The 25,181-nt window shown below is 39.0% G+C and overlaps 1 protein-coding gene across 1 annotated transcript in view; it reads right to left on the reverse strand.

Moving 5' to 3' along the window:
• The window catches only part of OTOGL (otogelin like), a 152,670-nt gene that overhangs the window by 120,815 nt on the left and 6,674 nt on the right, over positions 1-25,181 (reverse strand). Inside the window, exons 4-10 of the mRNA XM_047785805.1 lie at positions 23,322-23,388; positions 21,295-21,393; positions 19,127-19,281; positions 12,984-13,105; positions 8,428-8,633; positions 3,779-3,906; positions 3,311-3,417 (exon numbers count right to left, since the gene is read on the reverse strand). Coding sequence (XP_047641761.1) covers positions 3,311-3,417; positions 3,779-3,906; positions 8,428-8,633; positions 12,984-13,105; positions 19,127-19,281; positions 21,295-21,393; positions 23,322-23,388 — 884 coding nt within the window. The remainder of the gene's footprint in view (positions 1-3,310; positions 3,418-3,778; positions 3,907-8,427; positions 8,634-12,983; positions 13,106-19,126; positions 19,282-21,294; positions 21,394-23,321; positions 23,389-25,181) is intronic.

Here is a 25,181-nt window from a genome sequence, read left to right on the forward strand (position 1 = left end):
AGCAAATAAGGACTGAGCGTATGAACCTCAGAAGCTCAGAAAATATTCTAAACCTCCAAGAAGTCTCTGAGAAATATGGTAAGCTAAATTTGTTTAATTTCTACAAAATCATAAATTTATGATTACTTTAAATATGTGCATTGTTTCCTACAACTAATGGAGGCTTTGAAAATTAACAAAGTAACTGAATATTGGTTTTCCAACCCAACGTAACTATTATTCAAATAGTTGCCATTTATTAATAAATTCTTTATTGTCTATGCTACTCTAGGAACATTCTAGGGACGTTGCATATGGCATTGTATGAAAACACAACAATCAGGCAAGAAGGAAATTATTATCCCAATTTACCAAGGGGGGAAATGAGCTTATTTTTCCACTCTGTGTTAACTTTAATAAGGAAAACGAGCATTAAATAATGGTTGTTTTAAATCAATTGACTTGGGTGTGGCAAAATGAAAAAAAACATCTCTGTTGCTAGGTTTAGCATTCTTAAAAGCAGAAACAGGAGGACATCAGTTCAAGGACTATTACTCCGTCTTCCTTCAAATTTGAACCTAGATGTCACCTCCTCTATGGAGCCTTGGTAGGCCCTCCCTGATAAAATGAGCAGTCTCTCCTTCACATTCAAGGCACTTTGCATAGAAAGCATGCGTCCTTGCAAACTACTAGGTATAAAATGAGATACAAATGTAATGTACAACACACGAGACAGAGCCAATATTTCCTAGTAACTTTAAACAGAGTATAATCTATAAAAATAATGAACCACCATGTCATACACCTGAAACTAACATAACTTTAAAAATCAACATATACTTCAATTAAGTAAATATAGTATAAGCAAATAAATATACTATGATAGTATAAAAACATATTATTATAATCCAAGCAGGAAATTAATCTGTGTTCAGTGAATTCACAAGTCTATTCTCATGATATAGAATCCTTGCGATACAGTCCTTTAATATACAAAATGAAGAGAATCTACTTTAGGGGAAAGAATGCCAGTATGTATCATCCCAGGTGAAATACTGGAGGGCAAGTCTGGTACCTTCTCGCTCCCCTTATCAGCCCACTTAATTATAATGCCGTTTCTTTAGTATTACAGGACTGCTCTGCCTGGACTCTTCACCTCAGACACACATCTTTAGTTGTCAGCTGATCTCAACTAGTAAAAACATCCTGCTATTTTCATTCACCCTGAAGAAAGCAATGAGGTCTCAAAATTCAAAGCCTAAATACATCAAAATTTCGAAAGACTTCTTAATGACAAAATTTCAGAGAAAGTGAGTGCAGCAGGCTATTTTGCTGTGCCCAGGTCCTTCTTCTTCTTTTTGTATTAGAACCCACAAGTTTTTGCTGGGAGTACGACTGCCCAGCCAAAGACATTTCGCAGCTGTCCTTGCTTCAGCTATGCCTATGTTTCTAACCTCTAGACAAAGTATTTAAAGTGAGAATGTGCCTGAAACTTACAGGTCACTTCCTTAAAGAGGCTGCCAGCCCTCTATTTTCTTTTCTCCCTTCCTAAGAGCTAAACTATGGACATGGCAGTTGTGATCTAGTCTTGGCCATGCCATTGAGAATAATACCATGGGCCTCGGGGGATGAAATGGCAATCACATCACTGAGTCAATGGGAAACTCATGGAGTAGGCATGTGCTGCAAACCCAGGACCACTTGCCAGCCTGGACTTTATGTGAGAGAAACATAGCATTCAATTTAATTGAAACCGCTGATACTTTGGCATCTGAAGCATCCAAACAACAGGGCAACTAATAAAGAGAGAATGGCTTCCACATATCTGCCAAATGATCCTTCACCCCAGCCTACTAGAGAAATGAGTGCTAAGGATGACAACGATAAGACAAATGAAAAGACTACTGGAGAACAGGCCAAGAAAGAGTCACCATGGAATAGGAACAACTTTTAATCCATATATAAAGCTAAATAAGGACAATGGACTATCTACAGAGATTCCCAAAAAAGAGACTGGGTGACGGAACAGAAATACAACAAAATAACGCTTAAATGAAAAATAAAATCAGTTAGAGTACAGACATTGTAAGACATAGACTCAGTCAGTATTCCATGTTTTAGGCAGAGGGAGTATGCTTTCAAAGCTCCTACTGCAGTCCAAAAATTCCTGAAATTCAGGGACTATACATGCAAGTAAAGGCATAATTGCACCCCTACTGACATTAGCAGGAATCCCAAACAAGCTCATTTTAATATCTGGAAAATATCCTTACATTTGTGTGTGTATAATACTCTTAATTTAATCAAAGCAGAGTAATCATCAATAACTTCATTTCAAGCTTTCCTCTTTCTTTTCACCTTTGATAAACTTAAATCTCTTAACAAGCTACCCAAGATACCAATTCAGGGGTTTTACTCAAACAAAAATTAGCCTGGTCTTGTACAGAAATATTCTTACATATCATTTAATTTCTTGGGATACTTAAAATATGCAAACATGCTCAAATGTCTTAAGATGTTCTTGAACATTCAAGATAATCACATCTTCCTGGTAAATGTTTGAAAAAATATTAATAGAAAGGGCTTCACGCCAACAACAGGTAACTTATAATAAGTTGTACAACTGATGAGCACATATTATGATCTCACTGGATTTGTCTCCTGGGCATCTACCCTCATCTACAGGTTCTTAACCAGCAAAGTGAATGCGGAGTCTGTGACCTTGGGTGAGAAAAATATTATAGTTTATTTTCACTAATCTCCTGCTAACATTTAGCATTTCTTTCATTTATGCACATAGACAACATACCACGATGTTCTTAGCAGAACCTGTGACTCTGTGATGTAAATAATTCATATTTAATTTTTTCATTATTTTCATTTCCAATTATCACTGTTGTAGATATCTCAAAATTTTGTTCATGTTCATTACTATGTCAAGCTACAGTAGTTAGGACACAGATCAGAAATTCATTTGTTCTATGATTCTGGTAACTCTATTTCAACACAGTTTACTTTGTAATTATATGTGCTTTATTCTGTGCATTTCAAAACATTATTTTCGAAAGCGTGTAGAGACATCTCTAGATTCCCAAAAGCAATCAGGAGCACAAAAAATGTAGAAGAACTGCTGTATTCTATCTGTGTTTAAATCAAACACTCAGACGGTACCTGTGATCCACGGAGCTTTTAAGAGCAGTTAGCACAGTTTATGTTTCATATTTCCCATTACATTTTGTGAACTGCTGACATGGTTAAGTTATATAAGTGGTATTTGCTCTTCTTGTTGGAGAAAGAAATTCTTATTGAAAATACTAATCGCTTCACTTACTTGCACAGATCGTTAACACAGCTGGCAATATATAAATATGGATCAATGTATTCGTGGCAGCTCAAAAAAGGGAACTGCAACAGTATCTGACACTTGAAGAAGATTGCCTGTGCAGAAAGAGACAGCACTTACTAGAACACACTGGATGATATGCATGCATTTTCATTTTTCTGATGTGTTTGCAAGACTCTCTGTTCTTACCAGGAAAGAGAAAGTAATTTATCCTCATAAATTCTAAACAACTGGTTTTTTTTTCACCTACATATTTTCATGAGTACTACTTTTATGAAACTCCTTACATTTACCACTTTGAAAGAATCCTGAAGTTATGCCTGCTGCAGTTACATTTCCTGAATTTAATAGTGGGTAATTACGTAGTGTGTGTACTAAAACTGCTTCGTGTCACATATACAAACACAATGTATGTGTGCAACATCCAACATGCCCCATCGTTCACAGCACACTTACCTCGAACGCAGGTATTCCACTGGAGCACGGATTTGGAAAATCTGAGGGTGTGGGTATACATTTGGTGTCATCTGCAGTTTGCACCAACCAACTGTTTGCAAACATAGCAATGTCTTCTGTGTAGTCCTCTATTTCACAAACACACACGCACAAAAAATATGTGTAATAGGATCAGTTTCTAAAAACACACAGTTCATCAACAAAAACTTCCTAGTCCAAAAGTTAAGCTCCATAATTTTATAATTACCAAAGATATTAAACTATAATATTGCTTTGAAATAATAAAAATAAATTGGACAACGTGTCAATACCAAATAAAAGTTAAAACCATTGGCAGAAAAAGCAACTTCGCTGAAGCAACGTGGGGAAGGGTTGAAAGTAAACGGTACAACACACACTCCAGCAGAACACTAACTGGCCTGCAGCTGGTGCTGTAGAGAGAAGGAAAAATACGCGTAAAACTAAGAACCACAAGTCAAAGTGTGGTACGAAAATTTTCAGACAGCTCTTTACTCTGTTTGAGCTCAGTCAGCACCCCACTAAAATTATACTTCTGCTTTGGGGTTACACAACATGAAAAAAGTCTTAAGCCCGTGTGGAGATTGCAGGAAAGTCTCCTAGACAGTTAAAGACCGGAAAAGATACCCGGAGAAGAGGGGACTAAGAAGTAAACCCCTTTCGTCCAAACATGATGAGGAGTTCCTACTTATGCTCAGAACACATTAAGACTCCTGATACCAGAGTTCCCACCGTGGTGCAATGGAAGCAAATCCGACTAGGAACCACGAGGTTGCGGGTTCAATCCCTGGCCTCTCTCTCAGTGGGTTAAGGATCCAGCGTTGCCATGGGCTGTGGTGTAGGTCACAGATGCGGCTCGGCTTCTCCCCAGTCTTCCCTCTGCTCTCTCCCTTCGTGTAGGCGTCTGTTTAATATCACCTCCTCAGAGAAGCCTTCCAGACCATCAAAGGCACCCTGTTCTACCGCTCTGGGTCTCCCTTTTCCACCTTTTTCTATGGCTACCGTCACTCACAAAAAGTGTACTTTAGTATGTTCCTTTATGTCTTTTGCCTTCCACTGCATGAAGGGATAGAGCTCGTGTAAGCTGGCCTAATGCTGGATCCCTAATTTAGTATCTGGTAGCGAATAAGTGCTCCAAATACCTTGGCTAGGTAAGGGAGAGAATAAATACAAGGGAGTTGGCCATATTTATTACATAAATTACTGGAATCCTAGAGCTTTCATATTTGTCTGGTCCACTGTATGATCTCTGCTATTGTTGGAAATGTCACATGCTAAACCTCCAAGCATGGCTCTGGTCTAACGTAGTGATTTTAAAAAGGAAAAACTGAGGTCCCTTTCAAGTAAATTTATACTTCATTTCAAAGCATCATCATTTTTTTAAAGGCTTGCAGAATCCAAAACATTTCCTAAAGGCCCATTTATTTCCATATTTATGCACAGATTTTAATATAACTAAACAACCTGAGCATTCCCTTCGAGTTTACTTTAATTCCAGCTTCTAATCATATATTTAGCTATCTTCACCGCATTGCTTTAGTAGGAGAGTCACAAGTGGTGGTTACTATGAGGCTTTAAATCTCTGTCAGTTGATGGTCTGAGAGCCTGCAAAACTAAAATTAAACTGTTTCCTATAAAATATGATACAAGTAGAATAATTTATTGTCCACATTGGGACACTTTTGAGAGTGACAGGCAGTATTAATGATTATGCTGGAAAAGACAAGAGTAAATCAGGGTTTCTATGCTGATGCGTAGCAGGCTATAGACAAGAACTATGGAAACAGAATTTCAACTAGACAACAAACTCTAATCTTTCTATATCCACGGAAATTCTGAAGAGGCTCATTCCTATGTGAAGTCGTCCCTGAAGAATGAATGCATGGGAATGCAGAGAGAAAAACAATTTTAATCGCTGTTAAGAAACCATGCATCCAAACAAACTACCTCTTTGCCTCTAAAGATTTATCTGATCAACCAAGTACAGGCTGAGCTCCAAGAAAATACTAGGCATCCTGAAACCAAAAGTAACACAGCTCCTCGGCAGATGTATTTGTGTGTCCTTGCGGTATAGGAGACAATCGGAGGACAGATTCTAATCCCGTCCTCATAAATTATTTTAAGTTAGTTTTTTTCTGTATTCTGCTTTACATGGTACACTAAATGAAACTGTGAGAAAGCTGAAATCTCTCTTCAGGCTGCTCCCATATACTTTCCAGAGTCAGTCTTGCTTTCTGCCCATTCAGCCATAATTCAGTCCATTTGCCTCCTCCTGGTCTTCCCCACAAATAATCGAATAGTTTTTGCACGCGGCTACATTGTCTCAGTGTGAGCAACCATGTTATGTGCTCGGTTATCAAAGTCCGTCTGACTCTTGAGTCAAATCCTAATCTGAGTCCCTCTGTCTCTAAGATGAGCCGATGCCATTTTCTACCCCAACTTCTACACCACGTTCCGCAGGTGTCTCCAGGGAGGCTGCCCGCACCTCTCTTCTCCGACTCTAACAGTGAGAACTGGATTGTTATTTTTTGCACGAAGCTCTGATGCCGAAGAAAAAGAAATCAATCATCACCATCTGACTGGTTCTGCCTGAGTCCAAAACCCTAATACAGTCTTAAGATCCAAATTGTTTTAACTCTCTCGTTCTGACTACCCACCTGCATGCAAGACACCGTTTCACAATGACCCCCACTCTCAGCATTTGTCTTGTGCTCGCAGACTCCTGAACATTTTGCCTTACGTTTCCTCATTAGAGCCTCACAGGCTGGGACGCTCTCAGGGTCACTACTACTGTTATCTCCATTTTGCACATAAAAAAATGGACTCCTTAAAGCCCCGTTCCTCAGCTACTAGGAAACTAATCCTGATGAAGTATTGCCCATCCTTGGAAAATGTCTGCATTTTGACAAGGGCCTCTTAAAGCACTGCCTTTACTCAAACATGTTCATGTTAGCTCCATCACACTCTTATTGAGAGCACCACGATATAATTATAAATTAGCTCAAATGCATTCAGTATTAACTATGTGCCAAGCCAGGCACCATATTAAGTATTTTACAGGGATTACCTCTTTGAATCCTTGCAACTCTGTGAAGTATATACTACTAGAATATCATTAAATTTAGAAAGTTTGATAAGTGGCAAAACAGAATTTGAGTCCCACAATCTGACTCCAGAGCCCACACTCTAAGCAGGACTTTGATTACTTTAAAACATAACATATGGGCAACTTTATTAATTTCACAATATAAAACAAAAGCAACACATATATGCACTTTACAGATACAAGTTAACTTCTTTCACATATATCTAAGCGTAGGATGGGGAGCAAATTGGATCCGTAACTCAGCTATGTATTGGGCACCTTGCGTCCTCATTGTAAAATTAAATAAATACCGCCCACCTTAAAGGATGTTGATGTCATAAGAGCTGGGAATAATACAGCCATGTGCTCATCTTAACTATCATAAAACTATCAAAGTATATTATTGTTATTAACAGTGCTGTGAGTTCAGATTTTTTTTTTTTTTGTCTTTTTGCCATTTCTTGGGCCACTCCCACGGCATATGGAGGTTCCCAGGCTAGGGGTCCAGTCAGAGCCGTAGCCACTGGCCTACGCCAGAGCCACAGCAACTCGGGATCCGAGCTGCATCTGCACCCTACACCACAGCTCACAGCAACGCCGGATCCTTAACCCACTAAGCAAGGCCAGGGATCGAACCCTCAACCTCATGGTTCCTAGTTGGATTCATTTCCACTGCGCCACTATGGGAACGACTTTTTTTTTCTTTTTTTTTTTTTCTTTTTCAGAATTATTTTAATCCTTAGTTTATAGCTGAAGAAACTTAGTATCAGAGAGATTAAATGAGATGCCCCAAGTTATAAAACTTGGATCTTTGGAGCAAGATCCAAAACCAGGTATGCTGGTACTAAGAAGAGTATTCTTTTTTACTGCACCCCGATATGTGGAACTAAATCATTGTATCCTGTAATTCTCTTATTCTGTTGCCACTGCATACCAGTATGCATATTGAAACAGAACCCATTTTTAATAGCTCACTGAGATTAGTTTTATAACTTGGGATGAATAGATGAACAAATGACACACATACCATTATACATGATGAAAACCTTTCCAAGCTATTCAACTTCTATAAATTCTACACACATTTTATGACATTTACAAAACTATTATGTGGAAGTAATTTAATTTATTCCTTTCAAGACCAGATGCAAAATACCTTTTGTCCAAAAGTAGATAAATTTGCCCCAGATGGGTTTGCATCACTAAAATACAAACCCCAAGAAGAGAGGTGTTTTTGTTTTGTTTCCTGGTATATCCCAAGCTCCTACCACAATGCTAGACACAAAGTAAATGTCCCATTAGTATTTGTTACATGAGTAAGACTTGACTTCTATTGATTTAGCAAATGCAAACAGACTTGGGGCTTCAAGAAAAACACAAAAATATCTACCCATTCAAGCTTCACTCAAAGTCACTTCACCAGACAAATGATAGCCACCATTTTGCCCAGCCTAGGGTAAGGTGTACTCCTCTGGGTATAGAGAGCGTGATTATCAGAGAAGGACGATCTCAGGAGTGCCCGCTCACTGCTGCTCTACTTACTCACCTTGCTGGACGATGAAATCATCGGATTGAAGGCCATTGTAGTTTGCACAAAGGCCACATGATTTCCCTCTGTGCTCCTCAGACAGCTTGAGGTAAATGCCAGATATTCCATCCCAAGCCAATGAAACACCAAAGGTCGTTTTCACCAGGATATAGTCAGCTAGTTTCTCAATGAAAACCTGTCCAATTGTCTGAGGCAATGTTAAACTTGAAAAATAGAACAAAGGCAATCTAAGAATTACGAGGAAGCATCGATGGCAGATGATCTATTTCTTTCTCAAAGTGACTGAGAATTACATGAGATAATTATTATTCACAATTATTGAGTGAACGATGCAGTTAGATTTCCAAAGCAACCATCCTACAGGAGATTTCAATATATTGGAAATTTTAATACGGAAATTCAAAAACAACAAACGATACCTATTTCAAAATACTGGTTAAGATTTTATACTTATAATCGGAGGCTTCTTTCAACCAACCAAACACACTTTTGATAAATATCAGTGATTTTTTTAATGTGGAAAATAACCTTGTCTATTTAGAACAAAGAGAGCTAAATAGATTTATATTTTTATCTAGAGCGTTCAAGATACCCTAAAAATGCTGCTCAACAATTTTGAGATAAAAGAACAAACAATGGTCAAAGTATGTAAACACACTGCTTGAGTGCGGATTTTATTTAATTTTGTTTTAAACTTGGCTGCAAGGATATAAGAGCCTCTATCCCCAAAATGTCACCTTGATACAAGTCATTATTTTCCCAAAGAAAAACATTTAGGCATGGTGAATTATCATTTACATTTTTAATGCTACAAAGTATATTATTAGGAATAAAAAACACTTTCTCAAACAGTACTGCATAGGGATTATATTCATAATTTTTAAGTTGCACACAACTTGGTCTGTTTAAGCAAGGGCCAGAGTCAATAGTTAAACTCCGCATCCAGTGTCTAGTTTTCCTGTTTTTCACAAGCATGTACACACACCAAGGCAGCGAGAGACATAAGAGAACTGAACTGTGCACCTTAAAAGCACAGGAAGTCGCCTAGAATGCTTTTGAAAAGGCGCTGATCTCCTCCCATCCAAAAGCATGACAGAAAAGAGTAGGCATTAGTCATTAAAGAAATGAGAGGGGGGAAAATCGTTTTTACTAAAACAGCCATGCTAACTGCAAAATATCAACTATAGTAAGTGGGAGAGGTGAGAGGTGAAGGAGTACATTCACACGTTTCTCTCAAAAACTTCAAATTAGTGAGTTCCTCTCCAGGAAGAATATGGAAATCCTGTGAAATCAGACTGTTATGAATACAACTACAGATGTGATAAATTCATCTGAGTTATAAAATATATATATATAAAATAAAAAAAGAAAAAGAATATAGCCACATGAAATGGAAACTATAAAACTAAATTACACTCATTAACAAATGGATAGTACCCAAAGTAATAATTCAAAATGTTGATATCAAAATCATTTACATAAGTCCATTTGCAGATAATTTTTTAGTTATAAGATCTAGTTACAAAAATAGGAAAACTAAAATTTACATTAAATTTTAAAAGGCTGTAATAATCTAGTCTTATTAAAAATTATAAACACAAGGAAAACATTTTAAATTTATAGTAAAAGCATGATGGTATGAAGTTGGTAAAAGCTTATAAAAGCTATGCTTGAAAAAAAAATCATGTTTTATAAAGATATTCCATAGCAGCAGGATTTTCTGATGTGGGTATTCTTCGGTTTGGTCATTTGATCTCTTTCACAGCAAATGTGATTAAATACACAATTTTTTAAAACAAAAGGTTCATAACTGTGATTATCCAAATGTCTACATTGCAAAAAGTTGCTACTAGAGATGGGAGATTGTACTAAAAATTAGATAATCTCCCATAAATTTAAGAAAACCGCTAGGTAGGAAACATTAAGAAAGGAAACTAAAATGAACTGCAGATTAAGACTGAAAATTATTCATAGGTTCATATGTGCCAAAATCTTCATTTCACAGGGGAGATAACTGAAATCCAGAAAGGCAAGGTATGATATGCAGAGCCTCACACATTTGATTTCATTTTGGCAAATACTTCTCCAGCACCTGCTATGAGATGGTCCCTAGCCCAGGTACAGCATTATTACAAGCAATTTAGCTGAAGAATAAAAAAATCATCTTTCTTCTGTCACACAAATGGAAACCTTTGAAGAAATATTTTCTCTGAGTTAAAATTTAAATATCATGTCCTAGATTTAACAAAGGGCTAATTTTTTTTTTTTTTTTTAGCCATGCCTGCAGCATGGCAGTAGTTCCCAGGCCTGGGATGGAATTCATGCCACAGCAGCAACCCAAGCCATTGTGGTTACAACGCTGGATCCTTAACCCACTGAACCACAAGGGAACTCCAAAGCATTAGTATTCTTGAAAATCTACTTAAATGGCATTTTTGTTTTGTAAAACATAATACTTTTTAAGGTACCCATTGTTACCCCAAATCCCATATAAAAAAATCCTAAACTACTATTTAACATCAGCTCAAAGGAAACCATAAACAAAACGAAAAGACAAACTGTAGACTGGGAGAAAACATTTGTATACAATGCTACTGACAAGGGATTAACTTCCAAAATATACAAACAGTTCATATAGCTTAATATAAACAAAAAAGCCAATCAAAACATGGGCAGAAGACCTAAACAGACATTCCTCCAAAGAAGAAATACAGATGGCCAGTAGGCACATGAAAAATGCTCAATATCTCCTGTTACTTGAGAAATGCAAATCAAACCTTTAAAGAGACATTACCTCACACCAGTCAGAATGGCCATGATTAAAAAGTCTATAAAAACTGAATGCTGGTGAGGCTGTGGAACAAAGAAAACCCTCCTACACTGCTGGTGTGCGTGTAAACGGGTGCAGCCTCTATGGAAAACGGTGTGGAGGTTTTCCTAAAAAACTAGAAATAGAGTTATCATATGATGCAGAAATCCGACTCTTGGACATATATCCCAAAAAAACTCTAATTCAAAAAGATACAGGTAGCACAGTGTTCATTATAGCACCATTTACAACAGCCGAGCCATCAAAGCAACCTAAATGTCCCCTGACAGATGAAGAAAGAAGATATGGTACATACATGTGTGAGTGCGTGTGCGTATACACACATACACAATGGAATGTTACTTAGCTATGAAAAAGAATGAAATAATGCCATTTGCAGAAATATGGATAGACCGAGAGATTGTCATATAAAGTAAATCATATAGAGAAAGACAAATACCACATGATATCACTTACATGTAGAACCGAAAAAAAGATACAAATGAACTTATTTACAAAACAGAAATAGACTCACAGATTTTGAAAACAAACTTATGGCTACCAAAGTAGATAGCAGCGGGCAGGGGGACAGAGATAAATCAAGAGTTTGAGACTAACATATACACGTTACCATACATAAAATAGGTAAACAACAAAGACCTACTGCATAGCGCAGGGAATATACTCGATACCTTATAATAACCTACAATGGAAAAGAATATGAAACCAAGAATTGGTGTGTGTCCCCTATCATTTCGCTATACACTTGAAATTAGCACAACATTGTAAATTAACTCTACTTCAATTTAAAAAACAAATAAATTCAACTCCAAGAAATATATATGCAAATATATGACCTTCTCATCTAAATGGCTAAGCTTTCTTTCATAAGAAAATTACAAGTTACAGAATCTAACTGATCAAGAAAATAAGTCTGAGAGAAGCAGAGGAGTTGTTGGGGTTTTCTGACTATTAAAAAGCCTGGATCAGTGCCTGGCTTCCCTGGTGCTTCATTTAAAGCCCTCTCTGCTATAACCTACTGCCTCTTGAGGAATCTAAACTGAGAAAAAAAAAAGGCGCATAGGTTGGTAAAGCCATTGCCCTGGAAAGAATCCCCGCGGTGCAAACACTCGCTGGCGAATTCTGAATAACAGATAAAATTGTTCTCTCACACAATTTACTTTTCTTAGTATACTTTAGCCAAAACAGACAAAAATACTTGCCCTCATGAAATATATTCCATTAGAGGAAAACAATTAATAAAAAAATATGACTAAATATAACTGAAATGCATACTATGCTGGATGACCTGAAAGAGAAATATTACGTGGAGAAAAAGAGTGCGTCAAGCATGGGGGGCAATTCAAAATTGAGTATTTCTATACATATTTAAACTGGAAGGTTTTTTCACAGTACTCCTAGTTTACAATGTACAAAACCTCCCAGCTAATAAATAAACATCCACTTCCCTAAAGTTTCAGGTCTAATAATCTTCTCTCTCTCTACATAAATGTATTTGGATCCTGCACAAACATGACGGAGGCTAAGCTACCCGATTCCTGACCGCGTGGCTGGCCCCGAAGCCTGAGGAGGTCTCGCTGTCTGTCTACCTGCTGTAACCTAGAGGTTGCTGCTGAAGAAGAAATCTCTCTTCCTGCTCTCTGCCCTCGCTTCCAGTGTGAGAGGCTGGGGAATCCTGTTAATCCATGGTGTTATTTGCATGGTACCATTTATCATCTCTTACCTGATTCCATTCTTTTTTATTTCATGCCCATAAATCTGAATTTCCTCTTGGTCTGAAAAGAACAAGCTGATTGACCGATAACAATGATACACCGAACCAAGGCACTTAGGACTATTATGAACCTTAAAGGAAGAAAAACAAGAGAAAGCATAGGAACTGACAACATGCACACATATTCCTTCATCTGAGTTACCCAACCCACTGAATCTACACGTGTATAACACCACCAGTCACATACGGCTTTACAAAATTATAAACAGTTAGGATTTGCAAGAGGAAAAAAAGATATTTACCTCAGAACTTGGACAACAGAATTAACCTCATAAAACAGAAGTTAATTCAGCATAGCTTTACACGTAGGATGTTAATATTCTAAAACTACACGGTATGTACTAGAAAAAAATAGTTCTGATAGGAAGACAGAAGAGCACCACAAAGAAACAGATTTGTAATTTTCATGTCCCTAATGTTTACATATTCGTGAAATAGTTTCAAATGGAACTCTAAACAAAAATAATATTTAAAGGTTGCAAAAGTGACTATAATTGTCTAAAAATAAAATTGTCCAGACACTTTAGGAAAGAGAGATTATTTCTCAAAAAATTGATGGGAAAATTATTTACTGTAAAAATAAAAAAGAAAGAAAGAAAAGAGAGAAGATGAGGAAAGGAAAAAATCAGACAGAGGATGTGAGATCCTCTTCTCTACACCAAAATTAATTTCAAAAGGTCCAAATAATGACACCGAAAATAACTGAAAGGAAATATGGATAAATATAGATGGGAGAGAATTTTCAAAGCATAAAAGTGATAAGAAAAATCACCAATGATAAGATAAAATTTAATACTGCAAGAATGTAATATATGTTAATTTAATGATTAATCAGCAAATCTTATTGACCACTTAATAGATTCTAGGGATTTACTGACCACTGCTCTAGATTCTAGGGATGTAGCAGTGAACAAAATAGACAAAAATACCTGCCCTCATGAAACTTACACTCCTCTAGGGGGAAAAAAGCTAATAAAACCATAACTACATGTCACTAAAGCAGGTACTATGCCAGATGACAGGAAGGAGAAATACCAAGCAGAGAAGAGGGATAGAGAGCGTGTCTGCCAAGGGTTGCTAGGGGCAGGAGGGCAATTATAGATTGAGGGGCCAGTGAAAGCCTCACTAAGAAGGGGAAATTCTAGCAAAGATGAAGGAGACGTAAGATCAAGCCACATGGAGATTTAGACCACTCTAGGCAAAGGGAAGGGCAAATGCAAAAGCCTAAAGTAGGAAGGAGGGAGCCACCGAAACTGTTTTCAGTCTCCAGGAACTCAGCTATCTGACTCAAGGCAGGATCCTGGAGGAGTTTTCCTTGAAGAAACAAAATAGAAAAAGACATACAGATACTAATATTTGGAGCTTATTTACTGAAACCAGAGGCGCCCGCTCAGTCTCCTGCTAGGCAGGCAGGCCCCATCCATATATTCACAGGTCCCATCAGCTTCCATCAGCTTTTAGAGCCTAATTCTCAAATGTGAATAAACACTCATGGATCATTTGATAAAAACCTGCAATGTGAAAAGAAGACACCAAATAAACAAAATAAAGGAGATCAAAGGAATACAAAACAATTCAGAAAAATATACTTCCAAAAATCCATAACGGATATCTTCCGGAAGGAAAGTAAGAGAATGCCATTTAATGAAACAGGAATCAAATGATGTAAAAAGTTAAATTCAAGGCATAAAAATAAGCAATTGAATATTAACAATATGGTAGGAGAAACATCGCTGAAACAGACCTGCTGGAAGATAAATATCTAAGAGTTGAAAAGAAATCTCCCCAAATGTAGAACAAAAAAGGCAAAAAGATGGAAAAGAGAAATGAATCAATGAGGAAAATACTCAGGCACTCAGTTCAGGAGCTCCAATATATGAATAAGAATTTTTGAAAGTGAAAAAGAGAGGAAATCACAAAGAATAATTATTCTAAAACTTAAGGGTTTGAAATGCTAGAAAGGGCCCATCAAGTACCTAGCACAATCAATGGAAAAAATAAAAATAAAACAACCCTTACGCTATCATGAAACCTCAGAACACTGAAGATAAAAAGAACTAAAAATTTCCATAAAGCGGGCAAACTAAAATACCATATGCAAAATGATCAGAAATCAGAATAGACTGAATTTCAAAATTCTGAAAGTGGTTTCCAAATTATAATCAAGATTTCAAAATTTTCCTGCCCATGTGCCTTGAAGCCATCAAATCCATTTCACATGCCTTCTCTAATCAAGGTCATTTTAACTGTTGTTACAAATGATTTGCGTGTCTTCCAAGCAGCACATAGCCTCAGAAGTAAGACGTATGCCTGAGTTAAGACTGCAGAGAACTCCTGCCTCCGACTGAGCATGTGTGAGTGTCTGGGAGCTTTTGACATCAGAGGGCTGACAATTCTACCCTCAGATAGTGCTAAGTGCCTCCATCTTGGAAGAATGGTTCCCATGCCTTTTTCCAATCACCTTTCTCCAAGTTCCCAAACCTCTGGCTAGTCTTTATTCTCCATCCTGTAAATACCCCAAGACCATTGCTTTCAGGGAGGCGCATCTGGGATTTATTGCATCCTCGCTTGGCTACCTAGCTAATAAACCCTCTCTCTACTGCAAAGCCCCAGCAACTTAGTGTTTTGGATTGCTGCAAGATGGGCAAAATGAACCTGGATTGGTAATACTCTTTGCAGGAAAATATTTTCCATTTCCAGAAAGCTCTACAAACAAGCTCTGTGCACATGATCAAAGCACCTAAAAAGCCTTTCGGAGGTTACCTCTCAAGTATAAACAAAGTTCAAGAACTGCTTGACATTTCATGGGACCCAAAAGGGAGGGAAACCAATACAGGAGAGTGAAGAATGGAATTCTCTAGGAAGGTGGTGAAAATAAATCCCAAGAGCTAAGTGTACACTAGGCTAAAAGCAACCAGTCTCAGCTGCAGCAGAAGAATGATGAACAGAGGAAGGGACACCTCATGGAAGGGAAAGAAAAACTGAGAGACAGTCTGATGCATCTGACCATATTGAAAAGAGCTGTAGAGAGACAGTCTGGAGGGAAAACACAATGATTGAAGCATAGAAAATACAGCAAACCAAAAAAATGGAAAAACTATTAATCCTATAAAGATACAGAAAGAGAAATAAAATCATAACCCATTAGGATCAGCCCTCAACAATATTCACATAAATGTTGTTCATATTTATATAAGATGTAAATAACAATATAAAAACCACATGTGACCTAACTAATAACAGTGTCATAACTCTATTGGAAGAAAGAAAGGAAAGCACGTGTGCATGCATGTGGGAGTGGGTGGGTGTACGTGTGGGTGCGTGTGTGTGGGGGGGGTGCGTGTTAGGGGCGAGAAGGATGGTGTAACAGATAACTTCCCATTTTCGATAATAAGAAACAAGTCCTAACTTTGAAAAATAAAGAAATAATATTACATTTTGATACGTTAGATAAAAGCTAGGAGAAACAGCTAAAATATTTGAGGTAATTGCTTTGGGGAGCCAGACTTCAGCTGGGGTCAAGGAGTGAAGGAAAGAGGGGCTATCTCTTGCTGCATATATCCTTTTGCTTCATAGTCATGAAATCTTTTTTTTTTTTTGTCTTTTTGTCTTTTCTAAGGCCGCACCTGCGGCATACGGAGATTCCCAGGTTAGGGGTTGAATCGGAGATGTAGCCACCGGCCTACACCAGAGCCACAGCAACACGGGATCCGAGCCGCGTCTGTGACCTTCACCACAGCTCAACGCCAGATCCTCAACCCACTGAGCAAGGCCAGGGATGGAACTCGCAACCTCATAGTTCTTAGTCAGATTCATTAACCACTGCGCCATGACGGGGACTCCCTGATGAAATCTTTAAACTAAGTACGTGCATTAATTTCATAAAAATAAAATTGAATTCAAAGAAGAAAAAGAAAAGAACATGAGTATCAAGATATTTATCAATACGCATCTTTTAAAATACTGAAAATATTTTTAAATCTAAATTTCTAAAACAGGGTATAATTAATTGCAATACTCCATATTTGGAACAAATACATCTTATGTAATTTGTGTTTGTTAAAAACATTTGACATGTAAAAAAGTTCTTGATAAAATATTAGGTGAAATGGGAAGCAGAAAATTATGCATAGTAAAATATCTATTTTATAAGTGTGTATAAAATCCAGAGGAAAAAATTTAGAAGGAAATATGTAAAGCCATTAGAACTGGTAAATCTTAACAATAATTCTAATAATATTTTTTAGACTTTGATTTTTTTTTTGGTGTTTTTTTTTAAGGGCTGCACCTGCAGCATGTGGAAGTTCCCAGGCTAGGGACTGAATCAGAGCTGCAGCTACCGGCCTACACCACAGCTACAGCAATGCAGGATCTGGGCCAGGTCTGCAACCTACACCACGGCTCACGACAACGCCAGATCCTTAACCCAGTGAGTGAGGCCAGGGATCAAACCCACGTCCTCATGGATACTAGTCGGGTTCATTAGTGCTAAGCCACAATGGGAACTCCTAGATGTCTTCGAATTTTTTCAAATTATCTGTAAAAGAAGTGAAAAAAAATCTTACAATCAAGGGACAGATGGTATTTAAAATAAATGGATATGCTGATGTGAGAGCATATGCCACCAACAAGCAGGGCCAAATAGAAACAGTATCTATGAATTCTGAAAGCACAGTTCAGCATTGTGTGTTATTATCACACAATTCTCTGGTTGACAATTGTAGTCCTCAGTAGGGTCAGACACTGGACAAGGACATTTCAAGGAAAGTCAGAGGTGTTTGAGTGATAAACCCAGCACTCCTACCTAGACAAGAGAGGATGACAGAGTTACCGTCGTGGCTCAGTGGTTAACGAATCCGACTAGGAACCATGAGGTTGCAGGTTCGATCCCTGGCCTCACTCAGTGGGTTGAGGATCGGGCGTTGCCGTGAGCTGTGGTGTAGGTCGCAGACACGGCTCGGATCCCACGCTGCTGTGGCTGTGGTGTAGGCCGGTGGCTACAGCTCCGATGGGACCCCTAGCCTGGAAACCTCCACATGCCACGGCTGCGGCCCTAGAAAAGACAAAAAAAAAAATAACTAAAGGATTGAGAACTAGAGCCCTGTATGAACTGAAGATGTATGCCATTAACCACCCTATCTTAAGAGACTTCCAACATTTTACCCTTCTCCCCAAGTTCATTTTCAATAGGCTTCATTTCCTTTCAAGTTCACATGGATTTGATGCTCTTGAAAAGGTTCAGGGCCTACTTTTTAATATTTACCTTGTCGAGGAGAGGAGGAAAATTTAGGCAACTCCAACATAATGCAACAGAGATTCAAAGAAATGATGGTTATGGAGGGTCTTAGCTTTCGAAAGAACAGCACTGCTGTTTGCTGGTTGTGCTTTGAAATACTAGAAAATTCAGAGGAAGACAACAGGCAGGGAAGGAGGCCCCTGACTTCCTTACTTCAGCCAGAGCCACTCCATAGAGTACATGTTGAAATCTCTCCGATGAATTCTTTTGAAGTGAGAATTCTGCTACTAAGAACTGACTCCCTGGGCTCAATCATATGGTATCAATCTACCTAGAAATTAGCTGCCTGACTCCTTACCCTCTAGCCTGTGTTTAAGTAATTCAAACACTCCATTACACAAATTCCAGCTCCCCGTTCATACTGAGGTAGTTCATTTAAAAAAATCTAGATGGCCATCACACTGAGAGTGTCAAGAAGAAAACATAAATGAGTAATATGATCGGTGCCCGAACTTACCTCGAAACGATTAAATAAAACCTGAAGAATGAGTTTGTCCACTGGAGCTGATGTTACGACATTCATGATATGGACAGTTTTGCAAGGCCTACATGTCCCCACTATATGGATCCAAACCCCTCTTCTCCCAGTCCTCGGCCCCATTTTGATGGAACTATACTCAAAATAGGTGCAAATGTGATCCATTCCATTCAGAACTAGGCCCTCTGCTTCCCCAGTCAAGGCTCTATGTATTCATGCTATGATTTTTACATATTTTTCATCATGCACCCAGTACTTTAAAAATACACACTTAGCCAGAAACAATCTTTAAGGTAATTATGTCCTAGAATCACCTACCCATACAGTGTACCGAGGCTCCAAATTACCACAGTCCTTTGCGAAAATGTAAGAGCAGTTTCCTGGGAAATAATAGTAGATGCCATCGAAAGTTTCAAAGTGGTACTGTCCCCAGGTTTTGCAAACCCCATCTCTGCCACTGCCCATGTTTGGCACTGAAAACAAACAGGATAATGTTTAGCAGAATAAAACAAATTATACTGTGTCTGACAAGGCACTTTTATGGTAGGTGATTCTAATTTGCATTAAAATAAATGCTTTCTCCTTTGGTGGACAACGTCACAGGGAAAAATGGCTAGCATAAAATTATAAATTGTTCTCAAAACTATCAAGTTCCCCCAAAGAAAAATATGGTCTCCAAGTTGTTTGGAAGAAAGGACTTATGTTACAAACTTGTTTAATTTGTGCCCCCAAAGAAAGACTCTAGAAGAGAGGAAGAGAGGGGAGACGGATGTAGTAAAAGCAGGTGATAGGACAGAGCGAATGTAATGGCTCAGAAAGAAAGGTCACCCTTTAGGGTCCTAAAAATTAACACTGGCAGCACTAGAGTGTTCTAATTGCTGCAATTCTTTCAAAAATAACTTAATAGCACCCACAGTATTCCAGTACGCTGGCCTCAAACTGGTCTCACTGTAAGCAGGGTTTGTTTTAAATCACACAACTTCATCTCCTGTGGCCTTCATGCCTATTTGCCTTTATACTTTTGTGGATAGCTCTCCACTCTATTTTGGTTTCTAGACCCTTCCTTCTGGATTAATAAGGACATTTAATAGACTAATAAGTGACATTTACTAAGCACTCAATATGTGTAATACATACGAAGACAGAGTATGTTGGAATTCCCGTCATGACTCAGTGGAAATGAATCTGACCAGCATTTATGAGGTCGCAGGTTCGAACCCTGGCCCCGCTCAGTGGGTTAAGAATCTGCTATTGCTGTGAGCTGTGGTATAGGTCACAGATGTGGCTTGGATCTGGCATTGCTGTGGCTGTGGCATAGGCCAGCAGCCACAGCTCCGATTTGACCCCTAGCCTGGGAACCTCCATGTGCCAAGGGCGCAGCCCTAAAAAGCAAAAAAAAATTAAGAAGTTAAAAAAAAAATAAGACAGAGTGTGTTAATACACTCTAGGGGGAGCATAAAGATAGGGCACAACAATTGCACGCTTTCTTTTTGTAATTTTTACCCACATGTGTTCACCATGGCCAACTTTGGCCTTTTCATGAGAAAACAAAGAGTGATTCATTATACATACAGTCAGTTTTCCCTGGTAGCATGACTTACTTTTGCTGCATATTTTCATAAAATCCTGCACTTTCCTTTATAACACGTCACGAGTGCAATTACTGTGCATCTGTTGTGTTGGTCCCATGCTCTAGACTGTGACCTCCAAGAGGGCAGGAAGATGTCTGTTTTATTCACTATTGTATCTCCAGTGCTCAGCCTGTGTTCTAGTAAATGCTCAATGATATTCGTTAAACAGATGGGGGGTTTGGTTATTATTGATATAGGCTCCCATCCTAGACCCTGCAGATAAAAGTATTTTTTAAGAACCTTCTGCCTTTGAAGAGCCCTCAATAATATTTCTTTTTTATGTCCAGATTGTTCCATTAATTCAGAGTCAAAAAGAATGAGTGGCTCCAAATAAAGACTAATTTATAAAGCAAGAGCGAGATGAATGAACACTTGGTTTGGGAGTTCTCACTGTGGCTTAGTGGTAATAAACCTGCCTGGTATCCATGAGGATGTGGGTCCGATCCCTGACCTCTCGCTGTGGTGTGAGTCACCAAGTGACTCAGATCCCGCGTTGCTATGGCTGTGGCATGGGCATGGCAGCTGCAGCCCCCACTCAACACCTGGCCCAGCAACCTCCATACGCTGCAGGTCCGGCCCTAAAAAGAAAAAAAAAAAATTGGTTTGAATGGCCAGTACCATCTACAATGGAAAAAAACACTTGTGGAAATAGCAGAGATCAGTGAGAAGTGAAAGTGGGGACACCTATTTTCTTTTTCATTGTTTCAAAATCGCTGGGAATAAATTGTGCGTACTCGAGTTAATACCCACAATAACTGTCCCGTCTCCCAAGGGATGAACACTCACACAGCAAATTATGCCATCATGTTCTCCGCAGCATCTCACAAATCTCTCGTAAGCATCTCTGAAACTCACCAATCTGGCAGCGTGTCCCAAGCGCCTGAAATATTTGACAGTCACATGTCCCAGCCTTAGAACAGAAAGCTCCGTTAAGGCATTCATGAGGACAAGAACCTGGAGGGCAGACAAAAAGTTATGCTCCGCTGTGCCTTAGTTCTTCTAAACATAATCTGTCAAGACTGAGTCTGGACTAACTGTAACCTCTACTAACCCAAACAGAACCCTGGGCCTATTGCCTTGATGAGCTGAAGAATTAAGCCCCTCCAGTCTCTCTCCAGCGCATTTCATTATGTGTGCTGTGAAACAAGAAAGACAGGCTTTCACATCTCAAACTACCCTGAGAGCAAAGGTTAGCCTCCTTCAAGCAATTGAAAGGTCAAGTTCCCATGTAAGGAATCCCTGTCCCAGATGATGAGAACCAGAAATACACAAGCTGCAGATGATTCCCTTGACGGAGTCTGGCACTGGCTGCACGTCCGATCGGCCACTTCTGCAGGAGCAAGCGCTGGATTAAAGGAAAACGTCCAACATTGGCTGGAGGAGTCAGGCACAGTATAAAGCTCAAAAGGAAACTCCCACTTTTTTAAGAGAATGATTAAACCTTGCATTTGAAGTTTGTGTATTACTCCTCAGGCTTAATTACAAGTGACACATGCTTTCTGACCCATAGTTAATTTTAATGGGGCAGAAGCCAATGTCGCTGCTGGTTGTCACCAAAAATATTCTTTCACGGAAAGAAAAACTGCCCCAAGGGATTATTATGAAAAAAAAGAAGAAAGAAACTATGAGCTCCTGAGTGAGTTTTAAAAACACAAATGAATCACAGTGAAAAATTTTCCTCTAATAAGGACAGGACAAGAGACAACTGGCAAAACTCAAGCAGGGAGGATTTACATAACCCACCAAGGGAACCAGAGAGCGTCTCCAAGGGACGGTAGGGCATTAGAGCCTGGACCTCTCTGTAATTCTTCGGTAAGGTCATGCAAGGCACTTTGCTAAGTGAGCTACTTTAAACCTCTGTTCTGCCAAAGGCAAGAGTTTCAATACTCTATTATCCTTGCACCTTAAGATCCATTGCTCTAAAACGACTCTGTTTAAAGACATTCAACTCTCTAAGTATATCTTCACCTGCGGCATATGGAAGTTCCCAGGCTACAGGGTCACATCAGAGCTGCAGCTGTCACCCTACTCCACAGCCGTGGCAACCCATATCCGAGCTGCATCGGCAACGTACGCCCTAGCTCAGGCAATGCCAGATGCTTAACCCACTGTTCAAGACCAGGGGTCGACCCTGCATCCTCATGGATGCTCGTCAGTATCCAGGGTTACTAGTCAGAATCCAGTCAGGTCTGTAACCTGCCGAACCACAACAGGAACTCCCTCTAAGTATATCTTTACTGAGGACAAATGAGCTGTTTTCAACTTTGATCATATAGGTAAAAAATGATGTTTTCCATAAACTTAAATGCACTTTTCTTTTTCCTAAGGGGCAAATCTACCTTTAAGTTTTATCTTAGATCCCAATTTTGCATTTTTCCAATCAATAAATGTCAAAGTAATGACATAAGCAAAGGTATTGCCTTCAAAAATTTATTTACAGCCCTGCTTATTCTCCTGAAAACAAAATAACAAGCTAAAACTAGTCTGGAATCCTTGTTATTTTAAATGCAAAAAAAATGCAAGTGAAATTTCAAACTATCATTAGTATTCTACTTAATGGAAATGGGAAATTGGTAAGCAAAAATAGCAATGCCAAAGAATCAAGGAGAAACTAACTGATTCAGAAAAAAAAAGTTCGCAATACCCAGTGACATCTTTCTGGGGAATGTAGTTATCAGCTTTGTCAAACTGTTTAACCGTCCATATTGTCAAGTTTAATTCAAATCTCTACATGAAGTGAACTTAAATATTACTAAGCACCATTACCACCCTGACTCAGTTTGTTCCTTACATTATGTGGAAGTCATAGACAGATGACTTAACATATCCCCCAAAGGAGTCTTTGGAGAAACCAAATACAAGATCACAGATGTAGCACTGACCTTTTATTTTGCTCTCACCCCAGTTAAAAGCTTCATGGAAGAAATATCTTGGAGAAGTTGCTTCAATCTTTAAACAAAAGAAATAAGAATTCAAGAGAATTGTATTATTTAATTTAAGCCAAACATGCAAATTGGAAAACCTGGAAAATAGCTACAAACACAGAAATTATCAAGTGCTGATTTTGTAGTTTCTTGGGTTATGACAGCAAAATCCTAGAGAGGCAGAAAGGGCTCCTCACGGGATATAGTTAGAAGATCTGACTTCCAGGTTTGGTTGTGTTTCTTCAATGTATGTGACAAGTCCTTTATTCTTTCTGACCTCGGTTCTGCCTCCCTTCCCTCTCCAGACAGGGCCTGGAGTCTAACATTTAAAATAGTTGAATGCTCTGCCTGCAGAAGGAGCAGTTTTCTGCTGTTTCCAAGAGCAGATGGGTCTGGGGAAAAGGCCTGTGGCCGATGGACCAACAGACAGTGAAGCGCATCTTCCTGGAGACCCGCCTGACAGATGCCACCACGGAAGCCTCCACGGCTCAAGCAGGAGCAGGTGCCCTCCGTCTGCACAGAGCGGACGCTGTTAAAGTTCACTGGACATTTAAATGTATCTTCTTAGAGAGCCCATGGCACTTCGGGGTAGACTTTCAGAGCATAAGATACAGACTCTAACAGATCTGGATTAGAGTTTTGATTCTGCCATTACTTACTCTAAGGCAAATGGCTTAACCTCTTAGTTAACCACGTTTTACTCATTTGCAAAACTGGAATAATGTGCGTACTTCACCATGTAGTTATAACCAAAAAATCAAGCAATGTATATAAAGATTCCAGGAGTTCCCATCATGGCTCGGTGGTTAACGGATCCAACTAGGAACCATGAGGTTGTGGATTTGATCCCTGGCCTCGCTCAGTGGGTTAAGGATCCGGTGTTGCCATGAGCTGCGGTGTAGGTCACAGATGCGGCTCGGATCTGGCGTGGCTGTGGCTGTGGCATAGGTCAGTGGCCACAGCTCCAATTCGACCCCTAGACTGGGAACCTCCCTATGCTGTGGGTGCGGCCCTACAAAGACAAAAGACAAAAGACAAAAAAAAGATTCCAGCATAATGTCTTACACATAGAAAACCAGCAAGTAAAAGATTTGTATTAATCTAAACAACCCTTATAAACCTGTAAGATTTTCAGAGGTTAATGCGTTTTAGTAGCAAATAACTTGTGGATTATTAACCTAATTAATTACAGATTTTTATTCCAACTCAGTGCCAATTTAGTGCATAGTCCAAGGCAATGTCCTTTTCAACAGCATTTTACATCCACCGGAAGAAATATGCCACATGACGGTCAATGTGAGACCGGAGAATGTCAGGAACCCTGGGAAGAGTGAAGGGCGAGAGGAAAGGGGTCAAGGATGTAGCTTCAAGCACAAAGCACTTTCTCAACAGCTGCCCTTCTCTACCCCACAGGCTGCAGGTTTATTCTGGCATTTTCCACTGGAATACTTTTTCTTTTAACAGGCAAATCTGCCCCATGTCGGAAAAAAAGGACATCTACTCTCTCACCACTTCAAGGCGCTTTTCTCAAGTCCTTGGCCCTTATCATAGCCCCAAGTTCATGGTTCCCTGCTCTCATTCTTCCAAGCGTTTGTCCTCATTGTTCAATCTACTCTTTTTTTTTTTTTTTTTTTGCCACACCTACAGCATGCAGAAGTTCTGGGGCCAGGGATCGAACCTGTGCCACAGCGACCCAAGCCACAGCAGTGACGATGCCAGAGCCTTAACTCACTGAGCCACCAGGGAACTCTGTCAACCTATTCTTTTGCCCTTGCCTCTCTCTTCAAACGAAGTCAGACTCACAACAGTCTATGACCT

This window comes from Phacochoerus africanus, chromosome 7, assembly GCF_016906955.1.
Source record: "Phacochoerus africanus isolate WHEZ1 chromosome 7, ROS_Pafr_v1, whole genome shotgun sequence".
NCBI classification, from domain to species: domain Eukaryota; kingdom Metazoa; phylum Chordata; class Mammalia; order Artiodactyla; family Suidae; genus Phacochoerus; species Phacochoerus africanus.